Source organism: Rattus norvegicus, chromosome 11 (assembly GCF_036323735.1).
Source record: "Rattus norvegicus strain BN/NHsdMcwi chromosome 11, GRCr8, whole genome shotgun sequence".
Taxonomy (NCBI): domain Eukaryota; kingdom Metazoa; phylum Chordata; class Mammalia; order Rodentia; family Muridae; genus Rattus; species Rattus norvegicus.
In genome coordinates, this window is record NC_086029.1 from 57,932,409 (window position 1) to 57,953,612 (window position 21,204).

The following is a 21,204-nucleotide window of genomic DNA, read 5'->3' on the forward strand; positions in this document are numbered from 1 at the left end:
TGGGCACTCCTGAGGCTGCAGAGCAGAAGAGACCACCAACACTGCCCACCCCTGCCCATATCCCTGGCTGAAGAGGAAACTGTATAAGGCCTCTGGGCTCCCGTGGAGGAGGGTCCAAGAGCAGCAGGACCGCTGCGTCTGAGACACCGCCAGAACCTGAAGGGATCTACCAGATAAACAGTTCTCTGCACCCAAATCCCGTGGGAGGGAGAGCTAAACCTTCAGAGAGGCAGACACGCCTGGGAAACCAGAAGAGACTGCACTCTGCACACATCTCGGACGCCAGAGGAAAACACCAAATGCCATCTGGAACCCTGGTGCACAGAAGCTCCCGGAAAGGGCGGCGCAGATCTTCCTGGTTGCTGCCGCCGCAGAGAGCTCATGGGCAGCACCCCGCGAGCAAACTTGAGCCTCGGGACCACAGGTAAGACCAACTTTTCTGCTGCAAGTGACCTGCTTGGTGAACTCAAGACACAGGCCCACAGGAAGAGCTGAAGGCTTATAGAGAGGAAAAACTACACGCCCGAAAGCAGAACACTCTGTCCCCATAACTGGCTGAAAGAAAACAGGAAAACAGGTCGACAGCACTCCTGACACACAGGCTTATAGGACAGTCTAGCCACTGTCAAAAATAGCAGAACAAAGTAACACTAGGGATAAACTGATGGCGAGAGGCAAGCGCAGGAACCCAGGCAACAGAAACCAAGACTACTTGGCATCATCGGAGCCCAATTCTCCCACCAAAACAAACATGGAATATCCAAACACACCAGAAAAGCAAGATCTAGTTTCAAAATCATATTTGATCATGATGCTGGAGGACTTCAAGAAAGACGTGAAGAACTCCCTTAGAGAAACACAGGAAAACATTAATAAACAAGTAGAAGCCTACAGAGAGGAATCGCAAAAATCCCTGAAAGAATTCCAGGAAAACACAATCAAACAGTTGAAGGAATTAAAAATGGAAATAGAAGCAATCAAGAAAGAACACATGGAAACAACCCTGGATATAGAAAACCAAAAGAAGAGACAAGGAGCTATAGATACAAGCTTCACCAACAGAATACAAGAGATGGAAGAGAGAATCTCGGGAGCAGAAGATTCCATAGAAATCATTGACTCAACTGTCAAAGATAACGTAAAGCAGAAAAAGCTACTGGTCCAAAACATACAGGAAATCCAGGACTCAATGAGAAGATCAAACCTAAGGATAATAGGTATAGAAGAGAGTGAAGACTCCCAGCTCAAAGGACCAGTAAATATCTTCAACAAAATCATAGAAGAAAACTTCCCTAACCTAAAAAAAGAGATACCCATAGGCATACAAGAAGCCTACAGAACTCCAAATAGATTGGACCAGAAAAGAAACACCTCCCGTCACATAATAGTCAAAACACCAAACGCACAAAATAAAGAAAGAATATTAAAAGCAGTAAGGGAAAAAGGTCAAGTAACATATAAAAGCAGACCTATCAGAATCACACCAGACTTTTCGCCAGAAACTATGAAGGCCAGAAGATCCTGGACAGATGTCATACAGACCCTAAGAGAACACAAATGCCAGCCCAGGTTACTGTATCCTGCAAAACTCTCAATTAACATAGATGGAGAAACCAAGATATTCCATGACAAAAACAAATTTACACAATATCTTTCTACAAATCCAGCACTACAAAGGATAATAAATGGTAAAGCCCAACATAAGGAGGCAAGCTATACCCTAGAAGAAGCAAGAAACTAATCGTCTTGGCAACAAAACAAAGAGAAGAAAAGCACACAAACATAACCTCACATCCAAATATGAATATAATAGGAAGCAATAATCACTATTCCTTAATATCTCTCGACATCAATGGCCTCAACTCCCCAATAAAAAGACATAGATTAACAAACTGGATACGCAACGAGGACCCTGCATTCTGCTGCCTACAGGAAACACACCTCAGAGACAAAGACAGACACTACCTCAGAGTGAAAGGCTGGAAAACAACTTTCCAAGCAAATGGTCGGAAGAAGCAAGCTGGAGTAGCCATTCTAATATCAAATAAAATCAATTTTCAACTAAAAGTCATCAAAAAAGATAAGGAAGGACACTTCATATTCACCAAAGGAAAAATCCACCAAGATGAACTCTCAATCCTAAATATCTATGCCCCAAATACAAGGGCACCTACATACGTAAAAGAAACCTTACTAAAGCTCAAAACACACATTGCACCTCACACAATAATAGTGGGAGATTTCAACACCCCACTCTCATCAATGGACAGATCATGGAAACAGAAATTAAACAGAGACATAGACAGACTAAGAGAAGTCATGACCCAAATGGACTTAACAGATATTTATAGAACATTCTATCCTAAAGCAAAAAGATATACCTTCTTCTCAGCTCCTCAAGATACTTTCTCCAAAATTGACCATATAATTGGTCAAAAAACGGGCCTCAACAGGTACAGAAAGATAGAAATAATCCCATGCGTGCTATCAGACTACCACGGCCTAAAACTGGTCTTCAATAACAATAAGGGAAGAATGCCCACATATACGTGGAAATTGAACAATGCTCTACTCAATGATAACCTAGTCAAGGAAGAAATAAAGAAATTAAAGACTTTTTAGAATTTAAAGAAAATGAAGGTACAACATACCCAAACTTATGGGACACAATGAAAGCTGTGCTAAGAGGAAAACTCATAGCGCTGAGTGCCTGCAGAAAGAAACAGGAAAGAGCATAGGTCAGCAGCTTGACAGCACACCTAAAAGCTCTAGAACAAAAAGAAGCAAATACACCCAGGAGGAGTAGAAGGCAGAAAATAATCAAACTCAGAGCTGAAATCAACCAAGTAGAAACAAAAGGACCATAGAAAGAATCAACAGAACCAAAAGTTGGTTCTTTGAGAAAATCAACAAGATAGATAAACCCTTAGCCAGACTAACGAGAGGACACAGAGAGTGTGTCCTAATTAAGAAAATCAGAAATGAAAAGGGAGACATAAATACAGATTCAGAGGAAATTCAAAAAATCATCAGATCTTACTATAAAAGCCTATATTCAACAAAACTTGAAAATCTTCAGGAAATGGACAATTTCCTAGACAGATACCAGGTACCGAAGTTAAATCAGGAACAAATAAACCATCTAAACAACCCCATAATTCCTAAGGAAATAGGAGCAGTCATTAAAGGTCTCCCAACTAAAAAGAGCCCAGGTCCAGACGGGTTTAGTGCAGAATTCTATCAGACCTTCATAGAAGACCTCATACCAATACTATCCAAACTATTCCACAAAATTGAAACAGATGGATCACTACCGAATTCCTTCTATGAAGCCACAATTACTCTTATACCTAAACCACACTAAGACCCAACAAAGAAAAAGAACTTCAGACCTATTTCCCTTATGAATATCGACGCAAAAATACTCAATAAAATTCTGGCAAACCGAATCCAAGAGCACATCAAAACAATCATCCACCATGATCAAGTAGGCTTCATCCCAGGCATGCAGGGATGGTTTAATATACGGAAAACCATCAACGTGATCCATTATATAAACAAATTGAAAGAACAAAACTACATGATCATTTCATTAGATGCTGAGAAAGCATTTGATAAAATTCAACTCCCCTTCATGATAAAAGTCCTGGAAAGAATAGGAATTCAAGGCCCATACCTAAACATAGTAAAAGCCATATACAGCAAACCAGTTGCTAACATTAAACTAAATGGAGAGAAACTTGAAACAATCCCACTAAAATCAGGGACTAGACAAGGCTGACCACTCTCTCCCTACTTATTCAATATAGTTCTTGAAGTTCTAGCCACAGCAATCAGACAACGAAAGGAGGTCAAGGGGATACAGATCGGAAAAGAAGAAGTCAAAATATCACTATTTGCAGATGACATGATAGTATATTTAAGTGATCCCAAAAGTTCCACCAGAGAACTACTAAAGCTGATAAACAACTTCAGCAAAGTAGCTGAGTATAAAATTAACTCAAATAAATCAGTAGCCTTCCTCTACACAAAAGAGAAACAAGCCGAGAAAGAAATTAGGGAAACGACACTCTTCATAATAGACCCAAATAATATAAAGTACCTCGGTGTGACTTTAACCAAGCAAGTAAAAGATTTGTACAATAAGAACTTCAAGACACTGAAGAAAGAAATTGAAGAAGACCTCAGAAGATGGAAAGATCTCCCATGCTCATGGATTGGCAGGATTAATATAGTAAAAATGGCCATTTTACCAAAAGCAATCTACAGATTCAATGCAATCCCCATCAAAATACCAATCCAATTCTTCAAAGAGTTAGACAGAACAATTTGCAAATTCATCTGGAATAACAAAAAACCCAGGATAGATAAACTATCCTCAACAATAAAAGGACTTCAGGGGGAATCACTATCCCTGAACTCAAGCAGTATTACAGAGCAATAGTGATAAAAACTGCATGGTATTGGTACAGAGACAGACAGATAGACCAATGGAATAGAATTGAAGACCCAGAAATGAACCCACACACCTATGGTCACTTGATTTTTGACAAAGGAGCCAAAACCATCCAATGGAAAAAAGATAGCATTTTCAGCAAATGGTGCTGGTTCAACTGGAGGTCAACATGTAGAAGAATGCAGATCGATCCATGCTTAATCACCCTATACAAAGCTTAAGTCCAAGTGGATCAAGGACCTTCACATCAAACCAGATACACTCAAACTAATAGAAGAAAAACTAGGGAAGCATCTGGAACACATGGGCACTGGAAAAAATTTCCTGAACAAAACAACAATGGCTTGGACTCTGACCTCATAGGTAGCAATGAATATCCTAGTAAGAGCACCAGTGGAAGGGGAAGCCCTGGGTCCTGCTAAGACTGAACCCCCAGTGAACTAGACTGTTGGAGGGAGGGCGGTAATGGGGGGAGGGTGAGGAAGGGAACACCCATAAGGAAGGGGAGGGGGGAGGGGGATGTTTGCCCGGAAACCGGGAAAGGAAATAACACTCGAAATGTATAAGAAATACTCAAGTTAATAAAAAAAATCCAATTAAAAAAGTTATGAAAAAGTATTGATTCGACATCATTATTACTTCGTTACAATTGTAAATAACCAGAGACACTACAGGGTCCTGAATGATTTGATTCAAAGGAACCAGAAAGCTACCTCTTCTATTTCTGGAACGACGTACTTTTTACCTAAATGACTACAGCAACTTTTTCTTGCATGCATCTACTCTAAAGAAGCTTCAACTTTGTTCATTTGCCAAAAAACTCATGAACTAAAATTTAATTACTAGAGGGATAGTGTAGGAAAAAATCTAGTGTTGATTGCACAAGTTGAGAAAACATAGCTCTACAAATATATGACCGCTCAGGCAGAGTCAGTGGCTCCTTCCAACAGAAAAGGATGCATATAGGACAGCCATACACAGAAAATAAAAAATAAGTGACTTCCAATTTTTCTTTTATAATCTTTTGTAATTATATATATAATAATACTCTAAAAGCAGGCCTTTAGAAATAGGTGGTGTAGCCGGGCAGTGGTGGCTCAACCCTTTAATCTTAGCACTTGTGAGGCAGAGGCAGAATGATCTCTGTAAATTTGAGGTCCGAGTGGTCTACAGAGCAAGTTCCAGGACAGTCAGGGCTACACAGAGAAAGACTGTCTCAAAAACCAAATCAAAGAAGGAAAAAAGAAAGGAAGGAAGGAAGGGAACAAGGGAGGGAGGAAGGGAAGGAGGGACCGAGGAAGAAAGAGAAGTATTATACCAAAAGTTATTATTTTTAATAAGTTTACTTTAAACATGTTAAAAATGGTAAATACATGCTAATGATGAAAATCTGAAAGTAATTTCACGGAGTAAGTGAATCGGGTTCAGTTAAAATGAGAAAAAATAGTATTTGGTAAAAGCAGCTTTACTTTTTAAATAATATACAATACTTTGATTTGCTCCAATAATTCTGCATTCTGAAAATAATTTTTAGTATTTTTTAATAAAATTTGAAAGGCTGACAAGATGACTAAGCAGGTATAGGTGAATGCCACCAAGTCTGACAACCTGAGCTGGTACACACATAGTAAAAGAAAGATGCCAAGTTCCAAAGATCGTGCACACGCACATGCACACACTCACACTCACACACACACACATACACACACACACACACACAGAGAAAAAAAGAGAGAGAGACGGGGGGTGGTGGTGCTGGGGAGACAGAGACAGAGACAGAAAATAAAATAAATATAGTACAATTTAAAATTTTAAAAATCAAGTTTAGTGCTCGCTTCGGCAGCACATATACTAAAAATCAAGTTTGCACATAACTAGAAAAAAAAATGAAAGAAATCCAGTAAATCGGAGAGTTCAAAGAACATTTATTTGACTAAAGTTAACTCATTTTTATCACAGCACAAAAATCATTCCCTATGACATTAAATACATCTACTTACTATATATTCTGTTGACTTATCCACAGAAGACTTAGGATTATGAGAATTATGAAAATTACTTCTTCCCCTTTTCTTTCTCTTCCTGGAAACTGGAGTATGGTCCGTTTCTGAATGAGAATATGAAGTGTTCTTGTTGCTGGTCCCCTCTTCATGATAATCACCTTTATTTCCACTATTAAAGTCTTTAAAAAAACACAGAAAGCACAGTTATGCCCAAAAAGTACACAAAATTTCCTTTTACATGAGTTCATAGTAGTACTGAGATTACTATACTGCTCACTAAACAAAACTCTCCAGTGACAGTGAGTGAACATATAGAAGGTGTATCCTATATAAACTGGCTCCGTGTCAGACAACAGATGTGAAAAACAAGTTACAAAATTTATGGGAAGAAAACAACCTTTCATTGAGTAATGAAAATAAAACAACTAACTGTGGTTTTTTTTCTATTTGGTACAAATACATTGCTGTTGTGGTGGTGGTGGTGGTGGTGGTTTGTTTTTTGAGACAGGGTTTTTGTTGTAGGCCAGGCTACTCTGCAACTCTCTCTGTAGTCCAGGCTGGTCTCAAACAGATCTACTTGCTTCTGCCTTCTGAGTGCTGGGACCAAAGAGTCTCACTAAAATATGGAAAATCTGTCTTTTACATTGTCTGTGTAATTCACAACTATTTTAAAAACTAGTCACGATATATTTCACTTAAAAGTAAAGGCAGTAAAATTTAAGAGTAAAATTATGATTGCTGTTCTTTGAAAAGATGCCCAACTGTCTTTCCTCATCAGCTGTCTCTGAAATATGATTACTTACAAGAATATAAATATGCTTGATGTCTGTTTCTTCTTTTAATAATCAAAACTCTCCCCATCTAAGTACCCAATAAACCCACCGTTCTGCAGTGAAAAACTTCCTTAAGTGAAAAGCACCATGTTGGAAGCCTATGCCAATCATCACTAAAATATTTTTGTATTTCAGTTACAATATATGCTACACAAAAATATCTTATGTTTTAATGAAGAGCTTAAATTACTTTATTTTCTAAATCATCATCATGAAAACCTACTCTAATTTTACATTACCAAATCACAAAGCAACATTTAGTCACAATGTATATTCATTTAAAATTACTGGCTTCAACTTTCCAATTAAAAAAATGAAAAATATTCTATTCCTTCTCCCAAGAAAATCAGCCAATTATCAACACAATACTTTTTAAAACAAATTTTATTTGTATTACGAATCATTAAAAAGTCAGGTATAGGGCTGGAGAGATGGCTCAGCAGTTAAGAGCACAGACTGTTCTTCCAGAGGACCTGAGTTCAATTCCTAGCAACCACATGGTGGCTCACAACCATCTGTAATGAGATCTGATGACCTCTTCTGGCGTGTCTGAAGGCAGCTACAGAGTACTCACATACATAAAATAAATAAATCTTAAAAAAAAAAAAAAAGGCAAGTATAGGAATATGTGGGCAGTACAACTTGAAGTCAATGCACAGTTAAAAATAAGACATGTGGGCTGAAGAAATGGCTCAGAGGTAAAGCAATATGTTCAGTTCCCTCAGTTCAATTCCCAGCAACCACCCTGTGGCTCATGACCATCTATAATAAGATCTGATGCCCTCTTCTGGCCTGCAGGCATATACGCAGGCAGAACATTGTAGACATAGTAAGTAAATAAATCTTTTTTAAAAAATGAGAAATGATGAACAGGGTACGTTCAGAAGAGGTGAATCTGGGAGAAGTTAGGAGGAGGAGTGAGATTACATGTTCAGAATACATTGTATAAAATTCTAAAAGATTAATTATATTAAAAGATCAATAACAATTTCTTAACATAAATACTATATTGAATTATAATTTCTCAATAAAAGTATTACAGTAAAAGACTTAGAAGAGTCAGGTGTAAGTAGGCGCAGCTTTAATCCTAGCACTCAGGAGGCAGGGGCAGGCTGACTGCTGTGAGCTCAAGGCCAGCCTGGTCAACACAGTAAGACCCTGTCTCAAAATGAACAAATACAAAGGACTAATGAAGGGAAAGGGGACTTGAGAAAAGCTAAAAACTGCATTTTATAGGATCCTACATTCAAATAATTTATTACTTATACAGGAATCAAGCCAAAACAGGAATAAACTTACTATATAGAGTTGGGCATTTTAAAACTAAAGGTCTACTAATGTACTATACACAATTTAAATAGGAAATATTCCTAGCAAAAAAAATTCAAGAAGTCACAAAACCCCTGCAAATAAAAGATATTAAGCATTTCCAATTTATTCTTATAGTAAAAATAAAAATCCACAAGGCAAACTTATTTCTCTACCATAGGAATACTATACCTGTAATTTACTTTAAAATATCTTTTGTGGTAAAGCTTTAAACAACTGGTATCAGAAAAAAAAATCTCTTTCCTTAATTATCTTTTTATTATTTTGTATTTGTTTTATTTGGCATATATAGTACTGCATTTCATTTTGAAGTTAGATATTATAACACCTCCTGGCAGTGTTCTGCCTACTGAGATTGGTTTAGCTATCTTTTGTGTTTCCATATTAACACTTATAATTTTTTTCTAATATCGTAAAGAAAGTTCCTGGAATTTCAGTGGAGATTATACTGAATCTGTGTATTACTTCTGGCAATTTGGTCATTTTATAGTATGGTGTTGATTCCACTGATCCAGAATCTGATGATCTGAGTAGGTATGACCTTCATAGACTCATCTGTTTGAATGCTTGGTCCATAGGGAATGGCATTATTAGGAGAATAGCTTTGTTGGGCTTCAATGCAAGGAGAAGCCCTTAGTGTAGGGGAATATTCATGGGGGAGCACCCTCATAGAAGCAGGGAGAAAGGGGATGAAATAGGAGGTTTATGGACAGGAAACTGGGAAAGGGAATAACATTTGAAATGTAAATTTAAAAATATCCAATTTAAAAAAAAAAAGAGGAAAAAAGGAGGTGTGGTCTTATTGGAGGAGGTGTGGCCTTGTTAGAGGAAGTTTTTCACTATGGAAACAGGGCACTGAAGTTTTAAATGCCCAGTGTGATATCAAATCCAGTTTCCTCCTGGCTTCCTGAGGCTCAAGATATAGAATTCCTTCAGCACCATGACTGTCTTGGGGCTATCATGTTTTCCACCATGATGTTAATGAACTAAACCTCTAAAACTTTAACCCAGCCCCAATTAAATGTCCTTTATAAGAGTTGCCTTGGTCACTGTGGCTCTTCAGAGCAATGAAACCCTAAGACACAAACGGAAATTTTAACTAAAGATTCCTAAAATAAAGTGAAAAATGATAGCACAACCTACTAGAATTTCTGAGATAGAGCCAAGGCAGTACTAAGAGGAAAGTGTATAGCAGAATAAAAGCCATGTCTGTGTGACTACAAGAGTGGGTAGAAGTTAAAACAAACAGCAAACAAAACTGAAAACAACAATTTCAACAGCCAAACCAACTTAATGCCACAGACTCGTTCACTCTATACACACACAAAAAGAGAAAAAAACACCATTCAAAATTAACCTTTGGGATCAGCAAATAAAGAAAGAAATACATACGTAGGTATTTAAATAGATGTTTATGCCATTTATTTGTATTAAATAACTCCCATTTATTTTTGTTTATCCATAATAAAAATCATTGTAAATACAATAAGGAAAATCTGAACTTCAGTTTTCTAGCAATCACAAACCTTTAGACTGAGGGGTAACCATCTCAGGTGCGATGTCTCCATCATCCCCCTGCTCCTGTCTCCCATTTGCAGCCTCCTTTGCAGAAATGTCACCTGTCCTACTTGGTTTTGAGCCCCTGCAAATCAGAAATTGTATCATATTTATTTCCTTTTTTTAAAACTACCATTTTATAAAAGATTTGTACATTTATTTTATGTACATGAGTATACTGTAGCTGTCTTCAGACACACCAGAAGAGGGCACTGGATCCCACTACAGATGGTTGTGAGCCACCATGTGGTTGCTGGGAACTGAACTCAGGACTCCTGGAAGAGCAGTCAGTGCTCTTAAGCACTGAGCCAGCCCTTATATTCCTTTCTAATAAGACTCAAATGTATTTGGAGAACACATGGTACACATCAAATTAAAATCCAATAGGCTAAAAATATATTCTCATATGTAATTCTATATGATATAGGCCCTGGAAAGAAAAATACTGAACTCAGATTTGAAAAGTAAGTTTTCTTCTCCAAAGGACTTTGGAGAAAGAGAGAACTTCAGCACTGTTCCTGCAATATGAGCAATATTGCATAATTCAATAAGTCAAAGACAAAAGCTAAATGCGAATGAGCCAGTGTGTGATAAAGCAAACACAAACCAAAGCTACTGCTAATATACCTCAAAAATGGTGCAAAAAAAAAACAAAGAAAAATAAAGATCAGATCGGGCTAACCAATCTTATCTATATAAAATAATTTAAAATCTAAGGTGCAAGCAAACTAATTAAAATAAAAGATTGAGGGAGAAACAAATTTTAGTCTCAATGTGGAGATGTACTGCTATGATCCCAGCCTCTGGAGGATCTCTGTGAGGTCAAAGCCAGCCTGGCCTACACAATGAGCTCCAGAACAGTGAAGGCTGCACTGAAAAGACCTGATCTCAGAAAAAGAAAAGAACAAAAGAAACAATTTTTTCCATGATAAGAATAAAACTTTTAACATTTTTGAAAATACAAAAGAAAATACATATAAAGGAAAATAAAAACTTTGGCCTAAAGAATTCAAACCTATTTGAGCAATAGATTACTTAAAAGAGTGTAAAAAATACCCTCTTGACTTTCCAAATTACTTCCTTTTAAAACATAAGCAAATGTGATACACACACACACACACACACACACACACACACACACAATGTTGTTGTAAAAATATAAAAAATAAAAAAAGTAATGTCTTTTATCCCCACTAGGTCCAGCACCACGGTGCCCCCAAGATATCTGCTGAATATCTTAATTCTCAGTCAGCAAAGCATCTCACCCACTCTGCTCCATCCCCATAGCACACTGCCAAAGGCCTCTCTCTCTCAGCCTGGCAGCAATCTCTCTACCCGTCTAGTTCCCAAGGCAGGTTTCCATGCCAGAAACACACATCCCACTCTGTGGCAGCCCAGACCAGACACCGCACACTCTCTTACACTTAAATCTACACATGAAAGAACACACAACACAATAACCTTTAGCCCAATTGATAAGATATAATTGCCCACCTAAACATACAAAACCCAATACACATCCATTCCTTAAAAACATCCGTAACAACCTGTAAAGGTACACTGTGGAATCTTAATGTTACCCGCCATATTGTCCTGCCATGGCTTCTCTCTCTCCCCCTCCTGTCTCTTCCTCCTTTCTGTTCCAGTCTCCTCCTCTTCCTTCAAACTTTTCTCCCGCCCATCCTTAGTCCAATGACAGGCCTCCTTCTATCTTGTACCCGCCTCACCTGTGACATCATCCCACAACAATATATTAGTTAAATCTCAGTACGTGTAATGTAATACTATTCTCTATACATGAAGACATATTTTGAGCAGTTACAATGTTAAAATGCAAGGGATTTACAACTGAGGTAAATCAAATAAGTGACAGTAACAACAAAGATGCGTAACAATAACCTAGAATTAAAATGATCAGAATGTAAGAAATGAATTGTAAACTTAAAAGTTATAGTAACCAAATATTACCAAAGTAGTGTCATAATAAAAGGATCAGTCACTCACTCCTATGATTACACCACTGAACCCTTTATATTTACTTTATATAGTGTGTTTTACTTATAAATTAGAAACTAAAATCTCAAATACTCAAAATAAAACAATTTCACTTACAAAAAACTGTTGACTAAGTCTATTCATTGTAGTCAGGTTTCAAGTCTCAGTCATGAACTTTAAGGTTTAAACCATGTAAGTAACACTATATGGTATTTTGCTGGATTTTTTTTTTAAGTTCTCAACAAAATACCACTAGACACAATAACAAAACTTTCAAAATTGAAATGAAGTAAAAAGTAATGAAACGGAAAAAAAATACTGGAGCAGAATTTTTTTCTTTTCTTTTATTGGATATTTTCTTTATTTCATTTCAAATGCTATCTCCTTTTCCACTTTCCCCTCTGGAACCTCCCTATCCCATCCCCTATCCCCCTGAGTTTTAAATACAAATAATCCCTGTGTGAAGACAGGGGCTGGAGATGTGGCTCCGCGGTTGGAGGGATGTGGGAGAGCAGCACCTGAGCACACACACAGGTGTAGCACTCCACTGGTCTCAAAAGCTGGGGTTTGGAAGAAGCCTGAAACTCCAGTGGCAGGCTGATGCATGCAGAGAATGTTGCAAATAAACATAATAGAAATTCTATGCAGCTGTGAACAATAATAAAAATTCTAGCAATGCAGCTAAGTGCTAAGTGACATAAGCCAGACACAGAGAGATGAAGAGTGTATGTTTTCTTTCAGATGAAGAATCTTGATTTAAATTTAGATATACACAACGGGTACAGTACAGGAGGAGGGGTATGGTGGGAAGAGAGTGTATAACATACATGTGACATGACAGAGGTAGACATATCTGAAGGACGAAGGGAACTGGCCAAAGAGCAAACCTATCAAAGCATAATGATATATGTGTGTAAAACGCCGCAGTAAAAGCTAGACAAGTGGCTACGAGGACATGCTTGCTCTTGAGGAGGATCCAAGTTCAGTCCTCCAGAGCACAAGAGTTCATTGGGGTTGGGCAGTTTACCACCACCTTTAACTCCAGGGCACCAGTACTCACTTGTACACATGTATGTGCACACACACACACACACACACACACACACACACACACACACAATTTAATCTTTAAAACATGTCAAAACAAAGGTGATCATTTTATATGCTAGTAGTTAATTTTTAAAGCTCATTAAGTAAATGATTTAATGTTATACCTTAATATCGAAAAAGAACAATAATAACAGAAAGAAAAACAGTAAAGATTTCAACAGAAACATAATCTAGGACAACAGTGCAAAAGATGAACAAAACTAAAAGTTGGTCATTTGAAAAGGTAATAGGTCCGCGGATCCCGGCCCGCAGAAGCTCTCTGCTCCCAAACCCCGTGGGAGAGAGACCTCACCGCCTGGTCAGGTGGGCACTCCCGAGGCTGCAGAGCGGAGGAGACCACCAACACTGCCCACCCCTGCCCACATCCCTGGCCCAAGAGGAAACTGTATAAGGCCTCTGGGTTCCCGTAGGGGAGGGCCCAGGAGCGGCAGGACCCCTGAGCCTGAGACACCGCCAGAACCTGAAGGAAACAGACCAGATAAATAGTTCTCTGCACCCAAATCCCGTGGGAGGGAGAGCTAAACCTTCAGAGAGGCAAGACACGCCTAGGAAACCAGAACAGACTGCACTCTGCACACACATCTCGGACGCCAGAGGAAAACACCAAACGCCATCTGGAACCCTAGTGCGCGGAAGCTCCCGGAAAGGGCGGCGCATATCTTCCTGGTTGCTGCCGCCGCAGAGAACTCATGGGCAGCACCCCCTGAGCAAACTTGAGCCTCAGGACCACAGGTAAGACCAACTTTTCTGCTGCAAGTGACCTGCCTGGTGAACTCAAGACACAGGCCCACAGGAACAGCTGAAGACCTGTAGAGAGGAAAAACTACACGCCCGAAAGCAGAACACTCTGTCCCCATAACTGGCTGAAAGAAAACAGGAAAACAGGTCTACAGCACTCCGGACACGCAGGCTTATAGGACAGTCTAGCCACTGTCCTATAGCAGAACAAAGTAACACTAGAGATAATCTGATGGCGAGAGGCAAGCGCAGGAACCCAAGCAACAGAAACCAAGACTACATGGCATCATCGGAGCCCAATTCTCCTACCAAAATAAACATGGAATATCCAAACACACCAGAAAAGCAAGATCTAGTTTCAAAATCATATTTGATCATAATGCTGGAGGACTTCAAGAAAGACATGAAGAACTCCCTTAGAGAACAAGTAGAAGCCTACAGAGAGGAATCGCAAAAATCCCTGAAAGAATTCCAGGAAAACATAAATAAACAAGTAGAAGCCCATGGAGAGGAGTCACAAAAATCCCTGAAAGAATTCCAGGAAATCATAAATAAACAAGTAGAAGCCCATAGAGAGGAGTCACAAAAATCCCTGAAAGAATTCCAGGAAAACACAATGAAACAGTTGAAGGAATTAAAAATGGAAATAGAAGCAATCAAGAAAGAACACATGGAAACAACCCTGGATATAGAAAATCAAAAGAAGAGACAAGGAGCTGTAGATACAAGCTTCACCAACAGAATACAAGAGATGGAAGAGAGAATCTCGGGAGCAGAAGATTCCATAGAAATCATTGACTCAACTGTCAAAGATAACGTAAAGCAGAAAAAGCTACTGGTCCAAAACATACAGGAAATCCAGGACTCAATGAGAAGATCAAACCTAAGGATAATAGGTATAGAAGAGAGTGAAGACTCCCAGCTCAAAGGACCAGTAAATATCTTCAACAAAATCATAGAAGAAAACTTCCCTAACCTAAAAAAAGAGATACCCATAGGCATACAAGAAGCCTACAGAACTCCAAATAGATTGGACCAGAAAAGAAACACCTCCCGTCACATAATAGTCAAAACACCAAACGCACAAAATAAAGAAAGAATATTAAAAGCAGTAAGGGAAAAAGGTCAAGTAACATATAAAGGCAGACCTATCAGAATCACACCAGACTTTTCGCCAGAAACTATGAAGGCCAGAAGATCCTGGACAGATGTCATACAGACCCTAAGAGAACACAAATGCCAGCCCAGGTTACTGTATCCTGCAAAACTCTCAATTAACATAGATGGAGAAACCAAGATATTCCATGACAAAAACAAATTTACACAATATCTTTCTACAAATCCAGCACTACAAAGGATAATAAATGGTAAAGCCCAACATAAGGAGGCAAGCTATACCCTAGAAGAAGCAAGAAACTAATCGTCTTGGCAACAAAACAAAGAGAAGAAAAGCACACAAACATAACCTCACATCCAAATATGAATATAATAGGAAGCAATAATCACTATTCCTTAATATCTCTCAACATCAATGGCCTCAACTCCCCAATAAAAAGACATAGATTAACAAACTGGATACGCAACGAGGACCCTGCATTCTGCTGCCTACAGGAAACACACCTCAGAGACAAAGACAGACACTACCTCAGAGTGAAAGGCTGGAAAACAACTTTCCAAGCAAATGGTCGGAAGAAGCAAGCTGGAGTAGCCATTCTAATATCAAATAAAATCAATTTTCAACTAAAAGTCATCAAAAAAGATAAGGAAGGACACGTCATATTAATCAAAGGAAAAATCCACCAAGATGAACTCTCAATCCTAAATATCTATGCCCAAAATACAAGGGCACCTACATACGTAAAAGAAACCTTACTAAAGCTCAAAGCACACATTGCACCTCACACAATAATAGTGGGAGATTTCAACACACCACTCTCATCAATGGACAGATCATGGAAACAGAAATTAAACAGTGATGTCGACAGACTAAGAGAAGTCATGAGCCAAATGGACTTAACGGATATTTATAGAACATTCTATCCTAAAGCAAAAGGATATACCTTCTTCTCAGCTCCTCATGGTACTTTCTCCAAAATTGACCATATAGTTGGTCAAAAAACGGGCCTCAAGAGGTACAGAAAGATAGAAATAATCCCATGCGTGCTATCAGACTACCACGGCCTAAAACTGGTCTTCAATAACAATAAGGGAAGAATGCCCACATATACGTGGAAATTGAACAATGCTCTACTCAATGATAACCTAGTCAAGGAAGAAATAAAGAAAGAAATTAAAGACTTTTTAGAATTTAATGAAAATGAAGGTACAACATACCCAAACTTATGGGACACAATGAAAGCTGTGCTAAGAGGAAAACTCATAGCGCTGAGTGCCTGCAGAAAGAAACAGGAAAGAGCATAGGTCAGCAGCTTGACAGCACACCTAAAAGTTCTAGAGCAAAAAGAAGCAAATACACCCAGGAGGAGTAGAAGGCAGGAAATAATCAAACTCAGAGCTGAAATCAACCAAGTAGAAACAAAAAGGACCATAGAAAGAATCAACAGAACCAAAAGTTGGTTCTTTGAGAAAATCAACAAGATAGATAAACCCTTAGCCAGACTAACGAGAGGACACAGAGAGTGCGTCCAAATTAACAAAATCAGAAATGAAAAGGGAGATATAACTACAGATTCAGAGGAAATTCAAAAAATCATCAGATCTTACTATAAAAACCTATATTCAACAAAACTTGAAAATCTTCAGGAAATGGACAATTTCCTAGACAGATACCAGGTACCGAAGTTAAATCAGGAACAGATAAATCAGTTAAACAATCCCATAACTCCTAAGGAAATAGAAGCAGTCACTAAAGCTCTCCCAACCAAAAAGAGCCCAGGTCCAGACGGGTTTAGTGCAGAATTCTATCAGACCTTCATAGAAGACCTCATACCAATATTATCCAAACTATTCCACAAAATTGAAACAGATGGATCACTCCCGAATTCCTTCTATGAAGCCACAATTACTCTTATACCTGAACCACACAAAGACCCAACAAAGAAAGAGGACTTCAGACCAATTTCCCTTATGAATATCGACGCAAAAATACTCAATAAAATTCTGGCAAACCGAATCCAAGAGCACATCAAAACAATCATCCACCATGATCAAGTAGGCTTCATCCCAGGCATGCAGGGATGGTTTAATATACGGAAAACCATCAACGTGATCCATTATATAAACAAACTGAAAGAATAGAACCACATGATCATTTCATTAGATGCTGAGAAAGCATTTGACAAAATTCAACACCCCTTCAGGATAAAAGTCCTGGAAAGAATAGGAATTCAAGGCCCATACCTAAACATAGTAAAAGCCATATACAGCAAACCAGTTGCTAACATTAAACTAAATGGAGAGAAACTTGAAGCAATCCCACTAAAATCAGGGACTAGACAAGGCTGCCCACTCTCTCCCTACTTATTCAATATAGTTCTTGAAGTTCTAGCCACAGCAATCAGACAACGAAAGGAGGTCAAGGGGATACAGATCGGAAAAGAAGAAGTCAAAATATCACTATTTGCAGAAGACATGATAGTATATTTAAGTGATCCCAAAAGTTCCACCAGAGAACTACTAAAGCTGATAAACAACTTCAGCAAAGTGGCTGGGTATAAAATTAACTCAAATAAATCAGTAGCCTTCCTCTACACAAAACAGAAACAAGCCGAGAAAGAAATTAGGGAAACGACACCCTTCATAATAGACCCAAATAATATAAAGTACCTCGGTGTGACTTTAACCAAGCAAGTAAAAGATTTGTACAATAAGAACTTCAAGACACTGAGGAAAGAAATTGAAGAAGACCTCAGAAGATGGAAAGATCTCCCATGCTCGTGGATTGGCAGGATTAATATAGTAAAAATGGCCATTTTACCAAAAGCGATCTACAGAGTCCATGCAATCCCCATCAAAATACCAATCCAATTCTTCAAAGAGTTAGACAGAACAATTTGCAAATTCATCTGGAATAACAAAAAACCCAGGATAGCTAAAACTATCCTCAACAATAAAAGGACTTCAGGGGGAATCACTATCCCTGAACTCAAGCAGTATTACAGAGCAATAGTGATAAAAACTGCATGGTATTGGTACAGAGACAGACAGATAGACCAATGGAATAGAATTGAAGACCCAGAAATGAACCCACACACCTATGGTCACTTGATTTTTGACAAAGGAGCCAAAACCATCCAATGGAAAAAAGATAGCATTTTCAGCAAATGGTGCTGGTTCAACTGGAGGTCAACATGTAGAAGAATGCAGATCGATCCATCCTTATCACCCTGTACAAAGCTTAAGTCCAAGTGGATCAAGGACCTCCACATCAAACCTGATACACTCAAACTAATAGAAGAAAAACTAGGGAAGCATCTGGAACACATGGGCACTGGAAAAAATTTCCTGAACAAAACACCAATGGCTTATGCTCTAAGATCAAGAATCGACAAATGGGATCTCATAAAACTGCAAAGCTTCTGTAAGGCAAAGGACACGGTGGTTAGGACAAAACGGCAACCAACAGATTGGGAAAAGATCTTTACCAATCCTATATCCGATAGAGGGCTAATAACCAAAATATACAAAGAACTCAAGAAGTTAGACTGCAGGGAGACAAATAACCCTATTAAAAAATGGGGTTCAGAGCTAATCAAAGAATTCACAGCTGAGGAATGCCGAATGGCTGAGAAACACCTAAAGAAATGTTCAACATCTTTAGTCATAAGGGAAATGCAAATCAAAACAACCCTGAGATTTCACCTCACACCAGTGAGAATGGCTAAGACCAAAAACTCAGATGACAACAAATGCTGGCGAGGGTTTGGAGAAAGAGGAACACTCCTCCATTACTGGTGGGATTGCAAACTGGTACAACCATTCTGGAAATCAGTCTGGAGGTTCCTCAGAAAATTGGACATTGAACTTCCTGAGGATCCAGCTATACCTCTCTTGGGCATATACCCAAAAGATGCCCCAACATATAAAAAAGACACGTGCTCCACTATGTTCATCGCAGCCTTATTTATAATAGCCAGAAGCTGGAAAGAACCCAGATGCCCTTCAACAGAGGGATGGATACAGAAAATGTGGTACATCTACACAATGGAATATTACTCAGCTATCAAAAACAACGACTTTATGAAATTCGTAGGCAAATGGTTGGAACTGCAAAATATCATCCTGAGTGAGCTAACCCAATCACAGAAAGACATACATGGTATGCACTCACTGATAAGTGGCTATTAGCCCAAATGCTTGAATTACCCTAGATGCCTAGAACAAATGAATCTCAAGACGGATGATCAAAATGTGAATGCTTCACTCCTTCTCTAAAAGGGGAACAAGAATATTCTTGGCAGGGAAGAGAGAGGCAAAGATTAAAACAGAGACTGAAGGAACACCCATTCAGAGCCTGCCCCACATGTGGCCCATACATATACAGCCACCCAATTAGACAAGATGGATGAAGCAAAGAAGTGCAGACCGACAGGAGCCGGATGTAGATCGCTCCTAAGAGACACAGCCAGAATATAGCAAATACAGAGGCGAATGCCAGCAGCAAACCACTGAACTGAGAATAGGACCCCCGTTGAAGGAATCAGAGAAAGAACTGGAAGAGCTTGATGAGGCTCGAGACCCCATATGTACAACAATGCCAAGCAACCAGAGCTTCCAGGGACTAAGCCACTACCTAAAGACTATACATGGACTGACCCTGGACTCTGACCTCATAGGTAGCAATGAATATCCTAGTAAGAGCACCAGTGGAAGGGGAAGCCCTGGGTCCTGCCAAGACTGAACCCCCAGTGAACTAGATTGTTGGGGGGAGGGCGACAATGGGGGGAGGGTTGGGAGGGGAACACCCATAAGGAAGGGGAGGGGGGAGGGGGATGTTTGCCCGGAAACCAAAGAATTATTATTATTAAGTATTAAATAAATTAAAAAAAATCACTCTTAAGTCCTCTCTGTTCCAAGAAATGAGGCATACATTGCCTTGTTTACCTTCTCCTGTTTCATTTCATTGAAAATAGACTTTTTCATATAATATGTACTGATTATAGTTTTAAAATATGAAATATTCTTAATTCACAGAAGCATGGCATACCAATAAGGGATATACAACTGAAAGTCAGCATATATATACATACATATGTATATATATATATATGAATGGTATCCATCAGCCTTAAACTATACTTAAGAAGTAATGTTCTTATTTGGTTATTTCAAAAGATAAAGAAGACACAACTCGGAAAGTTGGGTAGCAATTTGAAGAAATAAGGGAGAAATTTGGACTTAATATGATCAAAACTGAGTGTATGGATAAATGCAAAAATTAATAAAATATTTTATTAGAAAATATAGACATTAACAATAGATTAATATGGTTCACACTATTGTTGTATAATAGAATTATATACATTTAAATCCAGGAGATTTAATACCTAAACAACTCACTCTAGCCTTATTTTATTTTTAATTTAGATTTTAGTTTAAGTTTATATGTTTATCAAGGTGAAATAAATAATTTAAAAAAAAAAAGAAAAGGTAATAGGTGAGTTGTTAAGTGCCATTAGAAAAACTAAGACAGTTGAAAATTAGAAAAATGGAGATACTACAACAGATAACTCTAAAGAAAATTATAAGAATATTACAAATTACATGGCCCAAATCAGAAAACTCTGGGAAAAAAATTATAAACTCCTAAACATATACTAACTCCCAAGACTCATTTATGAAGAATTAAACCTGTTTAGACCAATAATGAAATCTGATTAGTTATAAAAACCTAAAAGTCTAAAAGGTGATGGCGTCACTACAAAACTCCATCCCCGAGAACATAGGTAGTACAAAGCCAGATGAGTCAGAACCCAAGAGACTCCCAAAACAATATAAGCTACAGTCAGCTGCCCTTGGCTGCCTTCCAGAACTTGAAGGGAAGACCCTGCTGCTGAAGACACCACACACTTGAGACACACGACTTGGAGAAATCCAGCTGGATATGGCCTGAAAGCTTCCTCCTCCCTGAAAACCAGGTCTCATAGTATCTGAAGGTTCTGTCCAAACTGCAAAGGGTAAAAGCAACAGTCCTCCCAGATGTAACCTGTGAAACATAACGATG

The 21,204-nt window shown here is 38.5% G+C and overlaps 1 protein-coding gene across 5 annotated transcripts in view; it reads right to left on the minus strand.

Annotated features, from left to right (window-relative positions):
- The window catches only part of Senp7 (SUMO specific peptidase 7), a 160,413-nt gene that overhangs the window by 39,608 nt on the left and 99,601 nt on the right, over positions 1-21,204 (minus strand). For all 5 annotated transcript variants that reach the window (NM_001105888.2, XM_006248244.5, XM_006248248.5 and 2 more), the window contains 2 exons: positions 10,148-10,263; positions 6,457-6,638 (listed from right to left, as the gene is read on the minus strand). In NM_001105888.2, the coding sequence (NP_001099358.1) occupies positions 6,457-6,638; positions 10,148-10,263 (298 nt within the window). The remainder of the gene's footprint in view (positions 1-6,456; positions 6,639-10,147; positions 10,264-21,204) is intronic.